At 40.5% G+C, this 17,953-nt stretch overlaps 1 protein-coding gene across 1 annotated transcript in view; it reads right to left on the bottom strand.

Annotated features, from left to right (window-relative positions):
• Positions 1–1,779: 1,779 nt before the first annotated feature.
• The window catches only part of CCDC30 (coiled-coil domain containing 30), an 80,764-nt gene continuing 64,590 nt past the window's right edge, over positions 1,780–17,953 (bottom strand). The window contains exons 13-18 of the mRNA XM_081085791.1: positions 16,402–16,514; positions 10,831–10,972; positions 7,839–7,975; positions 5,122–5,236; positions 3,069–3,136; positions 1,780–2,720 (exon numbers count right to left, since the gene is read on the bottom strand). Coding sequence (XP_080941917.1) covers positions 2,678–2,720; positions 3,069–3,136; positions 5,122–5,236; positions 7,839–7,975; positions 10,831–10,972; positions 16,402–16,514 — 618 coding nt within the window. The 3' untranslated portion in view covers positions 1,780–2,677. The remainder of the gene's footprint in view (positions 2,721–3,068; positions 3,137–5,121; positions 5,237–7,838; positions 7,976–10,830; positions 10,973–16,401; positions 16,515–17,953) is intronic.

Genomic DNA, 17,953 nt, shown 5'->3' with positions numbered 1-17,953 from the left:
TGTTCCTCAAAGTCACGGGGTGGATACAGTCATTCCCCCGCTTATCTTGAGTTTTCACCTTCCTCCTTTCAGTTGTTTGCTACCAACTACAGTCTGACAGTTGACTGATAACCAAGACACCTATTAAGTGACTAGTGGGCAGGTAGTATATACAGTGTGAATCATAACTTAAAAATAGTAAATGAGCCCTGCCTGGGTTGGCTCAATGGATAGGACGTTGGCCTGTGGACTGGGGGGTCCCAGGTTCGACTCCGGTCAAGGGCACACGCCTGGGTTGCAGTACCATACGGAGTTCAGTACCATTCATGGTTTCAGGCATCCACTGGGGGTTCTGGAATGTATCCACCTCGGGTAAGGGGAACTCTTGTCCTCTCTTAAGGACCTGGTACTAGCTGTTAACTGTCTTTAATACTTTTCCAGATCCTAATGGGGGCGGGGAGTGCGCCTTGTAGTTTACACCTCACTCAGATGTCACTTAGATGGGAACGTTGCATCCAATCTAAAGCAGTCTTCAGTCACTTATACAAATACAGCAGTGATTTATTTTCGTCATGCCACTTAACCATCCAAAATTATATGGTCAGTTTCTCCACCTCACCCCCTGCCACACAAGCACACCTTCCAACCTAATAGCATATAAACTATGAAAGCAGAGGCTCTCCTTGTCTGTCTTCACAGGTGTGCCTAGTGTCTACTGTTGAATAGTAGACTTTCACAGCAGTATAATCTTTAAATAGTGAAAAAGTAGGAATTCAATAAATGGATTCAATGAATTGAGTGAAAAAAGGTGAATGTGGGCAAGATTTGGAGTCAGAGCATGCATTCATACCTATTTCCTATATCCTTTGGTCATCCTTTTTAGTTGGTGGTCTGAGGAGGCAGGGGTTGCACATAAAAATTCAGTATGTCTCAACTTATGGGGTCTCTTTTATTTCTGTGTTTTTCCCTCCCCCTCTCTATCTCCAATTGAAGATGGAGAAGGAGGGAAAAGGGGAAGAAGCAGCAGCAGAAATCACCCTTCAGTATAGTTTTATACTAAGTATTTTTAATATATTTTTATTGATTTCAGAGAGGGAGGGAGAGGGAGAGAGAAAAAAAATCAATGATGAGAGAGAATTATTGATCAGCTGCCTCCTGCACACCCCACACAAGGATTCGAGCCCCAAACCTGGGCATATGCCCTGACCGGGAATCAAACCATGACCTCCTGGTTCATAGGTCAATGCTCAACCTCTGAGCCACACTGGCTGGGCTATACCAAGTATTTTAGAATAAAAATTTTAATTGATAATATCCAATGTTGATGAGACTGTAGAAAAACTAGTACACTCAAACTGCAAGTAAAAATAAATGATCTCTAGCACTTATTAAGCAATTATTCAGTGCAAAATACACACTTCATTTCATTTGGTCCTCACAACCCTATGAGATAGGAACTACTATTGTTCCATTTTATGCATCAAGAACTTGAAGCTTGCCTGGCAGTGTGGCTCAGAGGTTGAGCGTCAACCTTGGAACCAGGAGGTCACTGGTTCGATTACCGGTCAGAGCACATGCTTGGGTTGTGGGCTTGGTCCCCAGTTGGGGGGGGCGTGCAGGAGGAGGCAGCCGGTCAATGATTCTCTCATCATTGATGTTTCTGTCTGTCTCCCTCTCTCCCTTCCTCTCTGAAATCAATAAAAAAAATTAATAAATAAAATTGAGGCTTAAAGATGTTGACTGTAGAAACAGTATATTGATACAATCTTTTTTTTAAAAAAGCAATGAAGATTAAGTGTTGTACCAAAACTATATAACATTTATATCCTTTAACCCAATCATGCCAACCTTGTAAATTTATTTTCTGGATTAACTTAAGAGAAGAAAGGAGCTAACTTCACAAAGGCTTTCACTGCAGCATAATCTTTAAATAGTGAAAAAGCAGAAACAACTTGGATGCCAAATAACAAGAAAATTTACAGACCACGAACATGATATAATATCCTGGCTATTGAAAGAATAACTGTACAGTATTTAAATATGGGAGAATGTTTTATGGTATATTAAATTAAAAATAAGACTATGAAAATATAATATAATAACCATTAAGATACATGAATAAGAACCAGAAGGGAATAACTCCAAAATGAAAATAGTAGTGTTAAGAATGTGGGATTATTAAAGGGTTTTCTTCTTCTTTTTAAAAGTACTTGTTTTAATGTGATTACATTGTTTTTAACTTTAAAAAGTAAGGAAATACCCATGAAAATAGAAAAGAATGCTGACTTAGCCATGTATGTGTTCTGCTGAATAGAAACCTAATTAAAGCACCAGCTTAAGTCACTACATTGATCAATATCAAACGAACTTGAAAAATCCATATTTAGAACTGGTTTAATGAATTTATCAGCAGTTTTGAAGATTCCTGGTTGATGTCCAGCAGGAAATCTATGATAACTTCTCCATGTCATGTTCCACCTTCATGTCCAAGCTTTAAGTGAGCAGCTTTGATTAGTCTAGTTTTAGACATCAGTGATTTTATAGTTCTGACTTTCGGACTTGTTCATAGATGTGATGTATCTTTTTTCAGGGAAGCCACAGTGTATGTATGTATCCACCTTCAGAATTCTGTGAACAGGAAAGACTCCAGGGACCTGGGGTTTGCCACTGCTGCTTCTGACTTGTGTTCTTTAGCTTCTTAAAGACTTCCAACTGACTCTACCAAACCTGTTACAGAAAAACTAAGAAAGGCCACCTGTGAGAACTTTAGGTGCATGGGGTCTCTTGACAGCATTTTGGGGTAACAGGGATAAGGCTTCGATAGGATTTCAGTTTTGACAATTGCCAAACACAAAGACAGCCAAATAAAATTACCTTTAATTTATGTTTATGGATTATCTTCTACTGTGAGTCAGGATTCTATTAGGTGTGGGGGTGAAGCAGTGGTGAGGAGAGAAGGAACTGGAAGGTTTAAATACCATATAGAGGAAGTTACCCCTAAATTCGATGCTTTCTCAAGCCAGCAACTCACAACTGGTTAGTCAGCCATGACTCTCAGTCATACAGATGATTGTCTTGACTTTACTAACCTGGAGTTTGGTAGGGGCAAGATTTTATTCAATGGGTCATATTCAGAGATGCCAGTCAGTATTGTTTCCTAAAAGACAAGAAAGCATTAATTTAAAATTTATAATGATAAACCATTGGCACTATGATCCTAGAACTATGCTTTGTATATATACTAGAGGCTCGATGCACAAAATTCGTACAAGAGTAGGCCTTCCCAGCCACAGCGGCTGCCTGGACCCCTCCTTCTTTCTACCCTTCCCTCCCTTGCAGCTGCGGCAGCTGCCTCAATCTGTGGCTGCAGCCCTGGCTTCATCCAGAAGGTCGTCCGGAAGGACGTCTGGTCTAATTAGCATACTATGCTTTTATCATTATAGATTTTTTGTTAAAAATGTAATCTCCTCGCCTCACACCTGTTAGACAAGAGGTGGTAAATGCTGTTGAGGATGTGGAGAAAAAGGAACCCTTGTGCACTATTTGTAGGAAAATAAACTGGGGTAGCTACTATGGAAAACAGTTTGGAGGTTCCTCAAAAAATTAAAAATAGCCCTAGCTTGTTTGGCTCAGTGGATAGAACACCAGCCTGCAGACTGAAGGGTCCCAAGTTCGATTCCGGTCAAGGGCACTGCCCATGTTACGGGCTTGATCCCCAGTGTGAGGTGTGCAGAAGGCAGCCTATCAATGATTTTCTCTCACTGATGTTTCTATCTCTCCCTCTCCCTTCCTCTCTGAAATCAATAAAAAAATATTTTAAAAAATTAAAAACAGAACTATATGACCCAGCAATTCCACTCTGGGTATTTATCCAAAGGAATCAAAATCACTACCCTGAAGACACATCTGCACTCCATGTTAAGTGCAGCATTATTTACAATAGCCAAGACATGGAAGCCACCAAGTATCCATTGTGGATGAATTAATAAAGAAATTGTTAAGCACACACACGAACACACACAATGTGGAATACTATCCAGCCATAAAAAAGAAGGAAATCCTGCCATTTGTGATAACATGGGTAGACTTTAAGGACATTATGCTAAGTGGAATAAGTCAGAGAAAAACAAATACCATATGATCTCACTTGTATGTGAAATCTCATGGACAAACTCACAGCAACAGAGATAAGATCTGTGGTTGCTAGAGGTAGGGGGTGGGGGAATTAGGTAAAGATGGTCAAAAGGTACACACTTGCAGTTACAAGATAAATTCTGGGATGTAATGTACAACATGGTGACTATAGTTAACAATACTGTATATTTGAAAGCTGCTAAGAACAGATCTTAAAGTTTTCATGATTAGGAATAATATCATAGTGCCCTGGGAAGAAACATAAAACCTAAGATACAAGCCAGGGAAGAAAGCAAGCAAGTCCCTGTCCTGGATTTAAAATGCAATTCAGCTCATTGAAATTCCTCTTGCTGACTCGCTCACCAGCCAGACACTGGACCCTGTCTGAACCTATACTACCTGTCTGCTTGGATTTTTGTAACATAATTGCTTTTTTCTGGCTCAGATGTTTTCCTTAGGTTTGACTTCTTGCCAGACCAGACTAGCTTCACTTTACCTCTCTGAACCTCAGATTTGCTCCTCTCTCGGATTGGACTGGAACTTTACATGGGAAACAGGGTTGTCGAGAATGAGGCATACATGTGAAGACATTTAACATTAATTCATTCTCAAATATTTACGGAGCACCTGTGCATAGATACAATTACAGATAAGATACAATCTTTGATCCAGGATCTCATCGCCGAGTTGATGAGCTGGAGAAGAAGTAAAAGGGCAATGACAATAGAGTGTGTTAAGGAAGAAGTTATGAGGCGTGCACAACTTGCCCTGGGACCACACAGAAGGAGAGTGTTTAGTAAAAGCTGATCCAATAAAGACCAAAGCTGGCCAAGAACAGACTCAGGGGCTGCTCCCCTGGTGTGCAGGCAATGAGCCTCTCTACCACAGTCCACCATGAAGCCAAGTTCAGGCGACAACTATATAGAGAAGATGAAGGGAAGAGAGAACAGAGCAACCGTAACAACCTAAACTTCATATTAAACATCTACCAGGAAGCTCATATCTTACCTCTCCTCTGCAAATCTGGACGCTTCTTATAATGCGTTCTAAGAGGCCGACCTGCTCTGTGAGCTGGAGACTGTTTTCCTGTAATTGCTTATTTTCTTTATCCAGGAAAAGTACTCTAAGAATGGGATAAATCAGAGGCATGTCTAAAAATTTCTACATTATTATTAAAAACTATGTCCCACTTCCCACTAGCTCTGGGTCTTAGCCCACTGTTCAGATTTTAGAACCAACTTTAGCATGCCAAGTGAAAATTAATAAGCTTCAGGCCTGTACATAGTCATTCAATACCTACAGAGACATACTATGTGCAAGAGAATGAAAGGCATAGTTCTAGCCCTTGAGTCACATCAGGAAGGATATGATCCCATTTAGGAGTGGAACTGAAAGAAGAGACTCTGCATCCTTTCAAATACAGTAACTACACAGCCTGAATCTGGTTTGATCTCATGCAGTCATCCCATACATTAGTAGCAGCAGCAGCAACCATTTACTGAGCACTTACCATGTACTTAGGCACTGGAACCTATCCACATAGAAAGCACTTCAAACTTTTCATGTATCCTATATAATAAAAGCCTAATATGCTAAATGTCTGGTCGGCCAGTCATCCATTCAACCAATCAAAGCATAATATGCTAATGATATGCTAAGGCAGCTCAACTGCTCGCTGTGATGTGCACAGACTACCAGGGGCAGATGCTCCGACTGGTAGGTTAGCTTGCTGCTGGGGTCCAGCCGATCAGGAATGAGCAAGACCGGCCGGACACTCACTGGAGCCCTCCCGTGTCCCTTCCCGGCCCCGACTGTGCACCTCTGGGGTCTCTCGGCCTGGCCTGCACCCTCTTGCAATCCGGGACCCCTCGGGGGATGTTGGAGAGCCAGTTTCAGCCCGATTCTGCAGACCAGGCTGAGGGACACCACTGGTGCATAAATTTGTGCACTGGGCCTCTAATTATCTCATATAATCACAACAACCTCACAAGGTATTGTTATGGAGCCTATTTTACAGGTGATGAAACTGAAGCTCAGAGAGGGGACAGTAATTTGTGTAAGAAGATTAAAACTAGAAAGTCATAGAGCTGGGATGCCAACCCAGAACTTTCAAACTTATAAAGCCCGAGGTCCTCACCGCTTTGCCAGGCCCACTCTGCAGGGCTGCAGTTTATACAGGACACATGAGAGTGCAATCGTTTTAATCAGAGGTTTATGTTTGAGTTTTGCCACTTACTAGCTGTGCGACCAGGGCAAATTACTAAATGTGAGTCTCAGTTTCCTCATCTGTAAAATGAGGAAACCTCCTGTAGAGAAGCTTTCTCTAAGGCAGCGGTTCTCAACCTGTGGGTCGCGACCCCTTTGGGGGTCGAATGACCCTTTCACAGGGATCGCCTAAGACCATTGGAAAACACATATATGATTACATATTGTTTTTGTGATTAATCACTATGCTTTAATTATGTTCAATTTGTAACAATGAAAATACATCCTGCGTATCAGATATTTACATTACGATTCATAACAGTAGCAAAATTACAGTTATGAAGTAGCAACGAAAATAATTTTATGGTTGGGGGTCACCATAACATAAGGAACTATATTAAAGGGTCGCGGCATTAGGAAGGTTGAGAACCACTGCTCTAAGGAAAACATAAGTCCAGTCCACGTGACCAAGTGTGTCTTCAGGAGGGCAAGACAGGAACATTATTAATAGGGAGACACAGCAAGAGGAACTTCAGTGAGCTGAGTTGCATTTTAAAGAGTCAATTGTGTTGAGACGGTCAGAAGCAATGGCATAGTTTGAGAAGGGCAATAAATTATGTGGAATATATAAAAGGGGGTAAATAGATAGTAAAAGATAATCAGAGCTTCTCCATGCCTGCCTGGAGCAGCATGTATCCATAATCAGTGGAAAGGAAAGTTCTAGTTTGCTTGGCAGATTTCTCCTCAGGCTGCAGTGCCATGAGTTCTGGTATCAGGCTGCCATGACACTGACTAAACTGGGTGAGTACCCTAACCAATTTGGACCTCAGCTTCTCACCCATAAACTAGGTTATAATAGTGTCTCCCTCCTGGGATTGGTATGAAGACAAAATAAATATATTTAGAGATAGCTTAGAACAGTGCCTAGCATATAGCAAATGCTCAAAGTGTTAATTATTATAGGTATTATTGGTGATACTGTCTGTTAAGATCAACCCACACTCTTTGCTCTGACTCTGTGCTCTGAGGAAACTTTTGATGGTAATTAAAGTTTCCTATAGAGGAGAGAATGCTTGAGCTAGCTTATCTGTGAATTCTTATCTGCTGAGAATAGTCTCCTCACAAATTAATACATTGGTAGCCTGTGAGTTTCATGAATTTATGTTACTAGTGTGAGCCCGTTTCTCTCTTGGTCTACCTTGATTCCATAGGTATCAAATGATAAAAATGAGTGTCAACACACACAAAGTGATAAGCCAGAATGAGCATAGTGGGTCCTCAAGGAGGCAATGCCATCATGAATGAGCCTACCTGAATGGCCAGCCCACCTTCTCCATGATATTTTTCTCTGTGGTTTCACAACTTCTGCCCCTTGTATGAACTGCTGAAAACAGCAGACAGCAGAGCAACAGTGATGAGATAGGACATAAGCTCAAAGGACAGTCTCAGGAAGCATCTCTCTGTTGAGGGAGAAACATCTCCTTTGGATTCACTGGCAACTGTGGCAGGACCACACCCACCTGTGCTGAACAGACGATATCGTGCATTTGTTGTCATGGATCAATTTTTCTTGCTCCATGAGCTGCTCCAGAAGCTTCCTATTTTCTAGGAGCAGGTTATCATTTTGGGTAGTGACCTGGTCCTGGAATGCCTTCTCCTATGAGTAAAAGCAAAAGTCCCCTCATTACCCAGGAGGAAAAATGATCAGTTTAAGAATATCAGCCTGGTTATAACTCCGATAGCCAATTTCCCTTATTTACTTTTTCTCTCTTGTGGTCTAGGCTGTTTTCACCTTTTTGCTGACATTGTCAGCTAGATTGTTCCATATATTTTGGGTACTTATGTCATGTATTTTGTTTGGATATTTACTCATTCTTTGGGATTATCTGAGCACTCAACTTCTAATAAGGTCCCAAAGATCTCAACTATATTCTAACTACATTAATATCAAATCACAGACAAATACAATTGAATTCTTTGAAGCTCCAGATTGAAAAAAAAATTTCCCCATATTGGATTTCCTCTTGCTTTGTAGTTATAGTATTTTTAAGGCAAAGAGAGGAAGATGGGAATTCAGTCACCTGACTTGGCAACCAGTATCAGGATCTCAGTTGGGTTGGCAAGTCAAGCATGTGAGCCAGGCACTAATAGGATTCCTGCAGTGAGGATGCTGAAATGATCTCTAGCTGGGCACCATGCTTCATTTTCTACCAATGATTTCCCCTGAAAACAATAGCAGTGAAGTAGTTAAAACGAAAAAGGAGTATTTTTTGTGAAAAAAGCACTAACATTCTCATAGTGAGTCAGTAGATATTAGTAAATATCTGTTGTTGAAGACTTTAGGAGCTCAAACGTGTAAAAGTTCCCTTCTCATTTCACCAGTTACTGTCAATAGTAGCAAGGCCCTCGCCAGTTTGGCTCAGTGGATAGAGTGCCAGCCCAGGTTCAATTCCGGTTAGGCACATACCTCGGTCGTTTGCAGGCTCCATCCCGGCCCTGGCCAGGGTGCGTGCAAGAGGCAACCAATTGATGACACATCAATGTTTCTCTCTCTGTGTCTCTCCCCCTCCCTTCCACTCTCTCTAAAACTCAATGGGAAAATATCCTTGGTGAGGATTAACAACAACAAAATAGTAGCAGGCAAGAGCTTTCACCTTCTCATGTGTGTTCCTCACCTGCCAAGGGTGGAGGGAGTGGGGGTGGGAGAAGAATGACCTCTGGCAGAGGGGTGAATCACAGAGTTAAGTGGGGTTTCTTTCTTTCTTTAAAATAATATACTAATATAGAACATTCAGAAAAGACTGTCCGTATATGTGGAATCTTAAATTAAAAAAAAAACAGACAGACTCATAGATACAGAGAACAAATTGGTGGTTGCCAGAGACAAGAGGGGAAGTGGGCAAAATGGGTGAAGGGAGTCAAAAGGCACCAAGTTCCAGTTATAAATAAATAAGCCATGGAGATGCAATGTCTGGCATGGTGACTATAGTCAACAATATTACATTTTATATTTCAAAGTTGCTAAGAGTACATTTTAAAAAGTTCTATCACAAAAAAATGCATAACGATGTATGGTGCTGGATGGTAGCTAGACTTATTGTGGGGATCATTTTGTAATATATACAAATACAGAATCATTATGTTGTATACCTGAAACGAATATAATGTTATATGTCAATTATATCTCAAAAAAAAGAAAGAAAAGGAAAAAACTGTCCATCAGAGAGTTATAAAGAAGGAGATTATATTAGGTTCTGAAACAAACCAGATTTTAGTCTTTCATCCAGAACCCTTCAATGTCTAACAGTAGTCTCCCCTGATATTATTTAAATAATACATTTATGGTTAGGATTGAGAATAGAAGGAGCCATCCCAAAATAATACTCTATGCAGCCACAACTGGATTAGTGAGGAAATTGAGTGGGGCAGGCTACTGACACCCTGTCCTTTGGAAATACCATACTTCTTTGAACCAAAAAAATCAGGACACTTGCTCCAATAATAGGGTAAAATATTTGGGGACATCTGGTTTGGATGGTCACAACAGTCAGAGGACTCAACTGGTTCACTGTATATAGAGAAGGCTGAAAAATTAAGCCCAAAAAGGTGACATTATTTTCTGGACATTTGGTGCTTAGAAAGTGAGCCCAGCTTTTTAATGCTCAGGGCTCTGGTCCATGGGCCCTAAAATAAGTAAACTCTGGACCACCAGGTTTGTACCACTGTGGGTCTTCTCTGGGTGATTTCCAATTCTAGTAATAAGTTCTCTTGCGAACTGTGCACCCACTGGTTAACATGAGCCCAAGAGATTTTACACCAAAAAGAAGGCTACAAAATTTGTATGTGCCAGGTACTACTTTAGGCATTTCATATTTTAATCCTGGTGAGGGAGGGATATATTTCCCCCACTTCACAGATGAGGAAAATGAAGGGAAAACATTACTGGCAGAGTCCATTGCTCTCCATTTTGAATTTATGTAGTTTAATGATCTCAAGACCATTCTGCCTTGGATTCTATCCACCTGCCCCATGTCCTCCCTACCCACACACCAGCAAGTCATAATGGCAATAAGGCAAACATAAGAAAACCATAGGTATTTAGAAATAAGCTTGTGGGCACTAATTAAGGATTGAGAAAGAAATAGGGATGACCTAGTTTCACAGCCATTTAAAACTAACAGGAGTTTGAGGCAAATGAGGGCTTATAGAAATTAGGAAGGAATGAGTTACTGAAGGTGTTTCGGCACTCTTTGCTAACGGGTGTTTAAGAAAATATATTTTCACTTGAAGGCAAGACACAATTATAAGCAGACAGTGCAGACTATTTTCAGTGTCCAGTTTGAACATCACTATGAGTCTTAAATTCCTTTTTGGCAGAGCTTAAACAGTTATTGAAAGAAAAGACATGAAAACATGGGCTATGAAGAGGCCACAAATAAATTTTTTTAAATGAGGGGGTTTTCCATGACTGACCAGCACCATCAGTGAGCTCGTCACCTTTTTCTCTCTCACCTTTTCTAATTTTTGCCGCAGTATTCCAATGTCATTTTCAAGTAGTTTAATTCTCTCATCTCGAAGCTCTACTTCGTGAACGAAACGGCTCTTGACTCTGTGAAGCTTGGTTTTGTGATGATAATATTTTTTATTATAGTTTCTATAAAATAAATTTGAAAACAGGCACACTTGAACACAGTGACATTTTATTCTGCCTCCTCAATATGCGCCTCTCTTGGGTTTCCTCTTCTTGCTTTGTCAGGGCCTGGCACCAGACAGGGATGCTTGTCCTGCCTCAGCTCTGCAGTACTTTTTGCCCTCAGGTAGGGGAATGGACCTAGAGAGCACCAGCTTTTATTCATCACCATGGACTCAAGTCTCTGGCTTATCTTGGTCTTGAGCTGATGAGTGTAAGCTACGCTTACAAGTTTAATTTGGGAAACTCCTTGACTTCTGATCCCTGCTCCACTGATTCCGTCATCAATTTGAAATTTTCTAGTTCTTAGCTATGCCCTTGTGCAGTAATATAACCCACTTCAATACTGTCTCTTTTCCAGATAACTAGGTCTGCTCTCAGTCCTTACCTTGAGTCTGGACTTTTAAATGCAAATTCTATATAGGTCTCTGCTCTGCTCAAGACTTTTATTCTGATTCTGACATAAATCTTACCGCCAATAAGCACAGGAAAAAATGTTCAACATTATTAGCTATTAAGGAAATGCAAATGAAAACTACAATGAAATATAACTTCACAGCCACTAGGATGGCTAAGATAAAAAAAGAAAGATAATAACAAGTGCTGACAAGGATGTGGAAAAATTGGAACTCTCATACACTGATATTAGGAATATCAAATGGTACAGCCTCTTTGGACAAAGCCTGGCAGTTCCTTAAATGAGTAAATATAGAGCCATATGACCCAGCAGTTCCACTCCTAGAGAAAGTCTAAGAAAATGAAAACATATGGCCCAGCTGGTGTGGCTCCGTTGGTTGAGCATCTTCACATGCACTAAGAGGTCACTGGTTCAATTCCCAGTCGGGGCTCATGCCCAGGTTGTGGGCTCAATCCCCAGTAGGGGACGCACAGAAGGCAGAGTATTGATGTTCTTCTTTCTCATCAATGTTTCCCTCTCTCTCTCTCTCTCTCTCTCTCTCTCTCTCTCTCTCTCTCAAATAAATAAAAACATATTTTTTAAAAAAGAAAAGAAAACATGTGGATAAAAACGTGTATATGAATGTTCATAGTAACACTATTCACAAAAGCCAATAGGTGGAAACAACCCACATTTCCACCAACTGATGAATAGATAAACAAGATATGGTGTGTACATATAATGTAATATTATTCAGCCTTAAAAAGAAAATTTTGCCTGGCCAGTGTGGTTCAGTGGTTGAGCGTCCACCCATGAACCAGAAGGTCACGGTTCGATTCCTGGTCAGGGCACATGCCTGGGTTGTGGGCTTGATCCCCAGTAGGGGGATGCAGGAGGCAGCCGATCAATGATTCTCTCTCATCACTGATGTTTCTATTGCTCTCTTCCTCTCTGAAATCAATAAAAATACATTTTTTTAAAGAAAGGAAAATTTGATATATGCTACATTATAGAAAATTTGGAAATCCAACTTCCAATATGATCAGTATTATAAGACTGTTGTATTTCCTGTTAGTCTTTTTGTAAGCATCTTTTGTTTAAACATAGTCTACATTGAAATTTTTATCTTATGCTCTTGTCATTGATTATATCATAATTATTTTCCCATGCTATCTAGTCTTCAAAGCCATCATCTCTTACAGTTATAATATGTTCCATGAATGTATTATACTAGACCTAACTAGTTCCTATTGCTGGATGTTCTGGTTTCCTCCTGTAGTGTTATGCATGGTCTGAAGAGTATGCTGATGCAGTACAAGTGAGGGCTTAGCCCTTCCCTTGCCGTTGCTGGCTCGATGTTTGGCACACCTCTGGGTTTGGTCAGAAGTTCTGTTGGCCAACTTGCCTGTTGAAATGTGCTTTGTTAACTACTAGCACTTGAGGCAGCACAATACTGATGCTCTAAAATTTAGGGACAGCTTTTAGCTCATGTTTAAGTAAAACCAGATGGTCTTTCTATTATTTTTACCTCAAAGAAGCAAGGAATTTGTTTCTCTGGAAGAGTGGTTGGGAAAACATGGAAAAAATGAGCATTGTCTGTAAAGGTCAGGACTGGGGGACCAGGGAAATGAAAACAGAAATGAACCTAGAGGATTTTTGTTGTTGTTGTTGATGGGAATTTTTTTTTTTGTTTTTGTACTTTTTGAACCTAGAGTTTTGACAGATCCTTCCATTTTCATTCCCAAAGCTGTAGTTTTCAGCCTGCATGTACATCAGCATCACACGGGGAAGCTTTTAGCAGAATATTAATCCCCAAGCCTTATCTGAAGATAATGCTTTCATTAATCTATGTTGGGGCCCAGGCATATGCAGCTAGGGTTAGGATCCACTGGACAAATAACACGGAAAAATATTCAGCCTCACTGCCCATTAAGGAAACTCAAAATAAAATAATAATGAAGTAATTTATGACCATGTAAGCATTAAAATTCACAGCACATGTTAAGCAAAAGAAGTTCAAAAAGATTCCATGCAGTATGATTCCTCCTAGATGTTTTAGGAGAGACAGAAACCGGAAGAGTGAATGCCTGTGAGTGGGTGGGGGAGCAGGAGATACAGATCCACTGCAAAGAAGTCGGAGAGAACTTTAAGGGGTAATGGAAATGTTCTGTACCCTGACTGAAGTAGTGGTTATGTCGGTGTACACATTTGTGGAAATTCATCAAATTGTACATTTGAAATCTATGCATTTCTTATAAGTAAGTTATACCTCAATTTAAAAAAAGAATATTGCAAAAATTTCATCAATGGTAGCACCCAATACTAATGAGGATTGGTAAAATTGCTTCTCTTATATAATGATGGCAAAATTTTGGTAGGATGCTTCTGACTGTTTGTCAAGCTGTTATTACAGCTTTTTGACCAGTAATTCCATTTCTGGGAATATATTCTACAAAAATTAATTTTAAAAAATATGTTTTTATTGATTTTTTTAGAGAGAGAGGAAAAGAGAGGGATAGAGAGAGAAACATCAATGAGAAAGGAATATCATCTATATGCTGCCTCCTGCGTGCCCCCCACTGGGGATTGAGCCCACAACCTGGGCATGTGCCCTGACTGGGAATTGAACCAGTGACCTCTGAGTTCCTGGGTCAATGCTCAACTGCTGAGCCACATCGGTCGGGCTATAAAAATAATTTTAAATGAAAAAACACTTTTCAGTGTTATTTCTAATAAAAACATCGATCACAGGCCTGTGAGTAATTTTCACTAAATTAGGACTGTGTTGTGAGAGTTGACTCCAGCAGACCTAGAATTGCTCTGAGCTGTTTTGTTAAAGTTCTTGGCACTGACCACTGGTCAAGGAATGAAAATACTGATTACAAGTGTGTTGCTTTGTAACCGTAGGTCCAAGGAGTTTCATGGCAGTTTGCACCACCTTGTCAGCACTGTTTATTGGTAACAATGAGATTGATGATTTTCACCAGTCTCAGGGCGAACCCGGGAAGGCTCTGCTCTTGAGGCTGGTTACATAGCAGAGATATACTCACATGACCAGCAGAGCATTTAAAAAAAATCTTAGTTGAGATTCCATTTTGGGATCCCTGGTTGTGAGGTGTTCAGTGCATGTCTGTGGTTTGTGACCCACGAGAGGAGTTGCTTCCGGGCAGGGCCCTTACAGAGGGAAGACCCCTGGGGCTCCTGCCTAACTGCTCAGACTGCCTGCTGTGAGAGAGCCATGGGTGTGGTGCGTATCCTGACTCCATTCTGTTGCCACATTGTGCCTTCTGCAGAGCTGTACCTTTGTAAGCTCTGTCGCTGGGGTTCTGTTAGTCTTCTTCAGCAATCAAACCCAATTTAACTGGCACTGTTAGTGCAAGGACATATCAACTTGATGAAATATTATACTTTAAAAAATAAGCAAATTGAAAGACTAGCCACAGTGAACAATGCTTATGAGATGATATTAAGAGAAAGAGACTATAACCATTTTTCTTCCTATGATAATAAAATCGAGTGAACATGGGATGGATTCTAGGTGTGTGTTTTTTCCAAAAATTTGCATTGTTGCCTGGCCGGCATGGCTCAGCGGTTGAGCGTCAACCTATGAACCAGGAGGTCACAGTTCAATTCCTTGTCAGGCCATATGCCTGGGTTGTGGGCTCAATCCCTAGTGTGGGGCATGCAGGAGGCAACTGATCAATGATTCTCTCTCATCATTGATGTTTCTATCTCTCTCTCATTCTCCCTTCCTCTCTGAAATCAATAAAAATATATTTTTAAAGAAAATGTAACTCCTAAAAACCAAATGTAATTTTACTTTTGGAGTTTGATATTAACCTGACATGTATCAGCATTATATATTAAATGTCAATTCCTCTGACAAGCATTGTGGCATTTTACATATAGATCCATCACTTCATTCTCTTACCTCCTCTAATGTAGTAAGAGCACTGCATAGGTTATCAGAGGACTGAGTTCTTGTCTAAGATTTGTAAGCAGCATGAACTGAACAACATATACTCCCTTAACCATGATTTCTACATTTCTCAGTAATATGATGATCAAAGCAAGATAATGAATACTATTGACCTGAAAAATACTCTCTGCTAGACAGCAGTAAATAATGGTTTTTAAGTTATTATCATTAGCATCATCAACATAGTAGGTAAGAACATAAAAGAATAAGAAACTTCAATCTATAAAGGAATAAAACAAGACTAAGAGATGAGAGCAGAGAGGTTGGTCATAGAGAAAACACAACAAATGAATAGATATAATAATGGTTGTGTGCTAGATACTGTTCTAAGTAAGTACTTTGCATGTTTATTCATTTAATTCTTACAATGATTTTACGAGGTAACTGTTATTTTGCTCATTTTACAGATGAGAGCCCTCAGACACAGGGAGTTTACATAACTCACCCAAGGTCACACGGCTACTTTCTAGTAGAACCAAGATTTGTAACAGGCAGTATGGCTCCAGAGTCCATACTCGAACTACTGTGCTACATTCCAGGGCAGAGGAGAGTGGGAGGAATCTGGTGGAATGACCAGGAAATGGAATGAAAGAGCAGGAATTCCAGGAACACTCATTTTTATTGAGCACCTACTATGTACCAGGAACTATGGATAAAAAGATGAGTGAGACTGTGGCCCATGCCCCTGAAAAGTCAACAGTATGGCGAGGAAGACAGGCAATAAGTCACATTATTTCAAAACAACATGGCAAATTCTTAAATAAGTACAGAGAGGCATATACTAAGCGATATAGGAAGACAGAGAATGAACACTTCTCCCAGCCCAGGCTGGTGGTGTCAAGAAAGGCTTCTTAGAGAAGGTCTAAGAAGTATGATTTGAAATGAAGAGTTGAAATGGGGAGAGGGTGGTCCAGGTTGAGGAAAACAGTGAGGAGAAAAAGCCTGAAGGCAAGTGAGAAGGGTGTATTGGAGGCAAAGCAAACATTTCCCTCCCAGAGAGAACTTGTTTTTGTTTACCTCACATGGACATCAAGCTGCTTCAAAAATTTCCCATATTCTTTATGTAGAGCTTCCTTTTCTTGCTGCAACCCAGACACCTTCTCTGACAATTCCTGGTAGCTCTTGAGATACTGAAAAACATTGATTTCAGAGAGTAAGGGAGAGGGAGAGAGATCAAAACATCCATGATGAGAGAGAATCATTGATTGGCTGCCTCCTGCATGCCCCCTACTGGGGATCGAGCCTGCAACCCTGGTGTGTGCCCTTGACCAGAATGGAACCTGGGACCTTTCAGTCTGCAGGCTGACGTTCTATCCATTGAGCCAAATCAGCTAGGGGTGAAAAACATTTTTTAAAATGAGAATATTCCGTACCGAATAAAGGAATGATGTTGATGGAATGTAAATTGACAAAGCCTTTCTGCCGAAAAAAGCTTACAGTGGCTCCAGCTTCTGACACTGTAGTAGCTTCCTGTGATTTCTGCTATTTCAGATTTTCTGCAGCTCTTTGCCTTGACTTTTGCTCCACCAGCCTTTCCAATAGTTTTGCAAGCATCTAATTACCTATATAAAAAGTCTTCCAGCTCACCCTAGCCGGTTTGGCTCAGTGGATAGAGTCTCGGGTCAAGGGCACCTTGGTAGAAGGCTCCTCCCTGGTCGGGGCCCTGGTCGGGTCTCGTGCAGGAGGCAACCAATCAATGTGTTTCTCTCACGTTGATGTTTCCCTCTGACTTTCCCTCTCCCACTCGTCCTAAAGAATCAATGGAAAAATATCCTCAGGTGAGGATTAACAAAAGAAGGAAAAAAAAGTCTTCCAGCTCCAAGTCTATAAAGTGAAAGCTGTTTTCCTGAGCTAACCCTGACTAATAAAGTATCTGGTTCTAGAAATGGCTCCTCAAATATAGGAAGCTCAAAGATTGGTTATCTGACCAGGTTAGATGTAAAGGCAGTATAATCTTGTCAGTAGTATTAGATATCCATGACGTAAGGGTCGATTAGGTTTAGTTTATAGTTGCCTGTCCTGAAGTACTTTGGGAGACCACCTGATTGGTATACAGAATGTTTTAGCAGAATTGAGAAGTACGAGGAGTTTGGGGTGGCCTAGCCAGAGCAGTTCTTCCTGATCTTCTACTCATCCCTAACTCTCCCTCCCAACAGTTTTATAGGCATGCTACTGCTTGTGTTAAATCCCTTCTTGCTCAAAATACCTACAGTAAATTCTGCTTTCCTGGCTGAACCCTGACTAAACGAATGGGTAAAGTGCTAGGCGCTCCATAAGTATTAGCTATTGATTGATGGCAGCGATCTGCAACCTTTTTCATCTCATGGAACATATACACTAGTTACTAAAATTCTGTGGCACAACAAAATATATTATCGTTTTTGCTGATCTGACACACAAAAAAAGTGTAATTTTGATTCGTTTATACCAGATGGCTACTGTTATGCTGGCTGTAGTAATTTTTTTATTTGACAATCTAACGGAAAAGAAGTCAATGCCCCTCACTAAACAGTGAGGTACTGAATGTTTAAAAATGTTTTGTGGCGCCGAGACCGGTTTGGCTCAGTGG

Source organism: Myotis nattereri (genome assembly GCF_964212035.1).
Source record: "Myotis nattereri genome assembly, chromosome: 3".
NCBI classification, from domain to species: Eukaryota; Metazoa; Chordata; class Mammalia; order Chiroptera; family Vespertilionidae; genus Myotis; species Myotis nattereri.
This window is presented reverse-complemented; position numbering and strand designations above follow the sequence as displayed.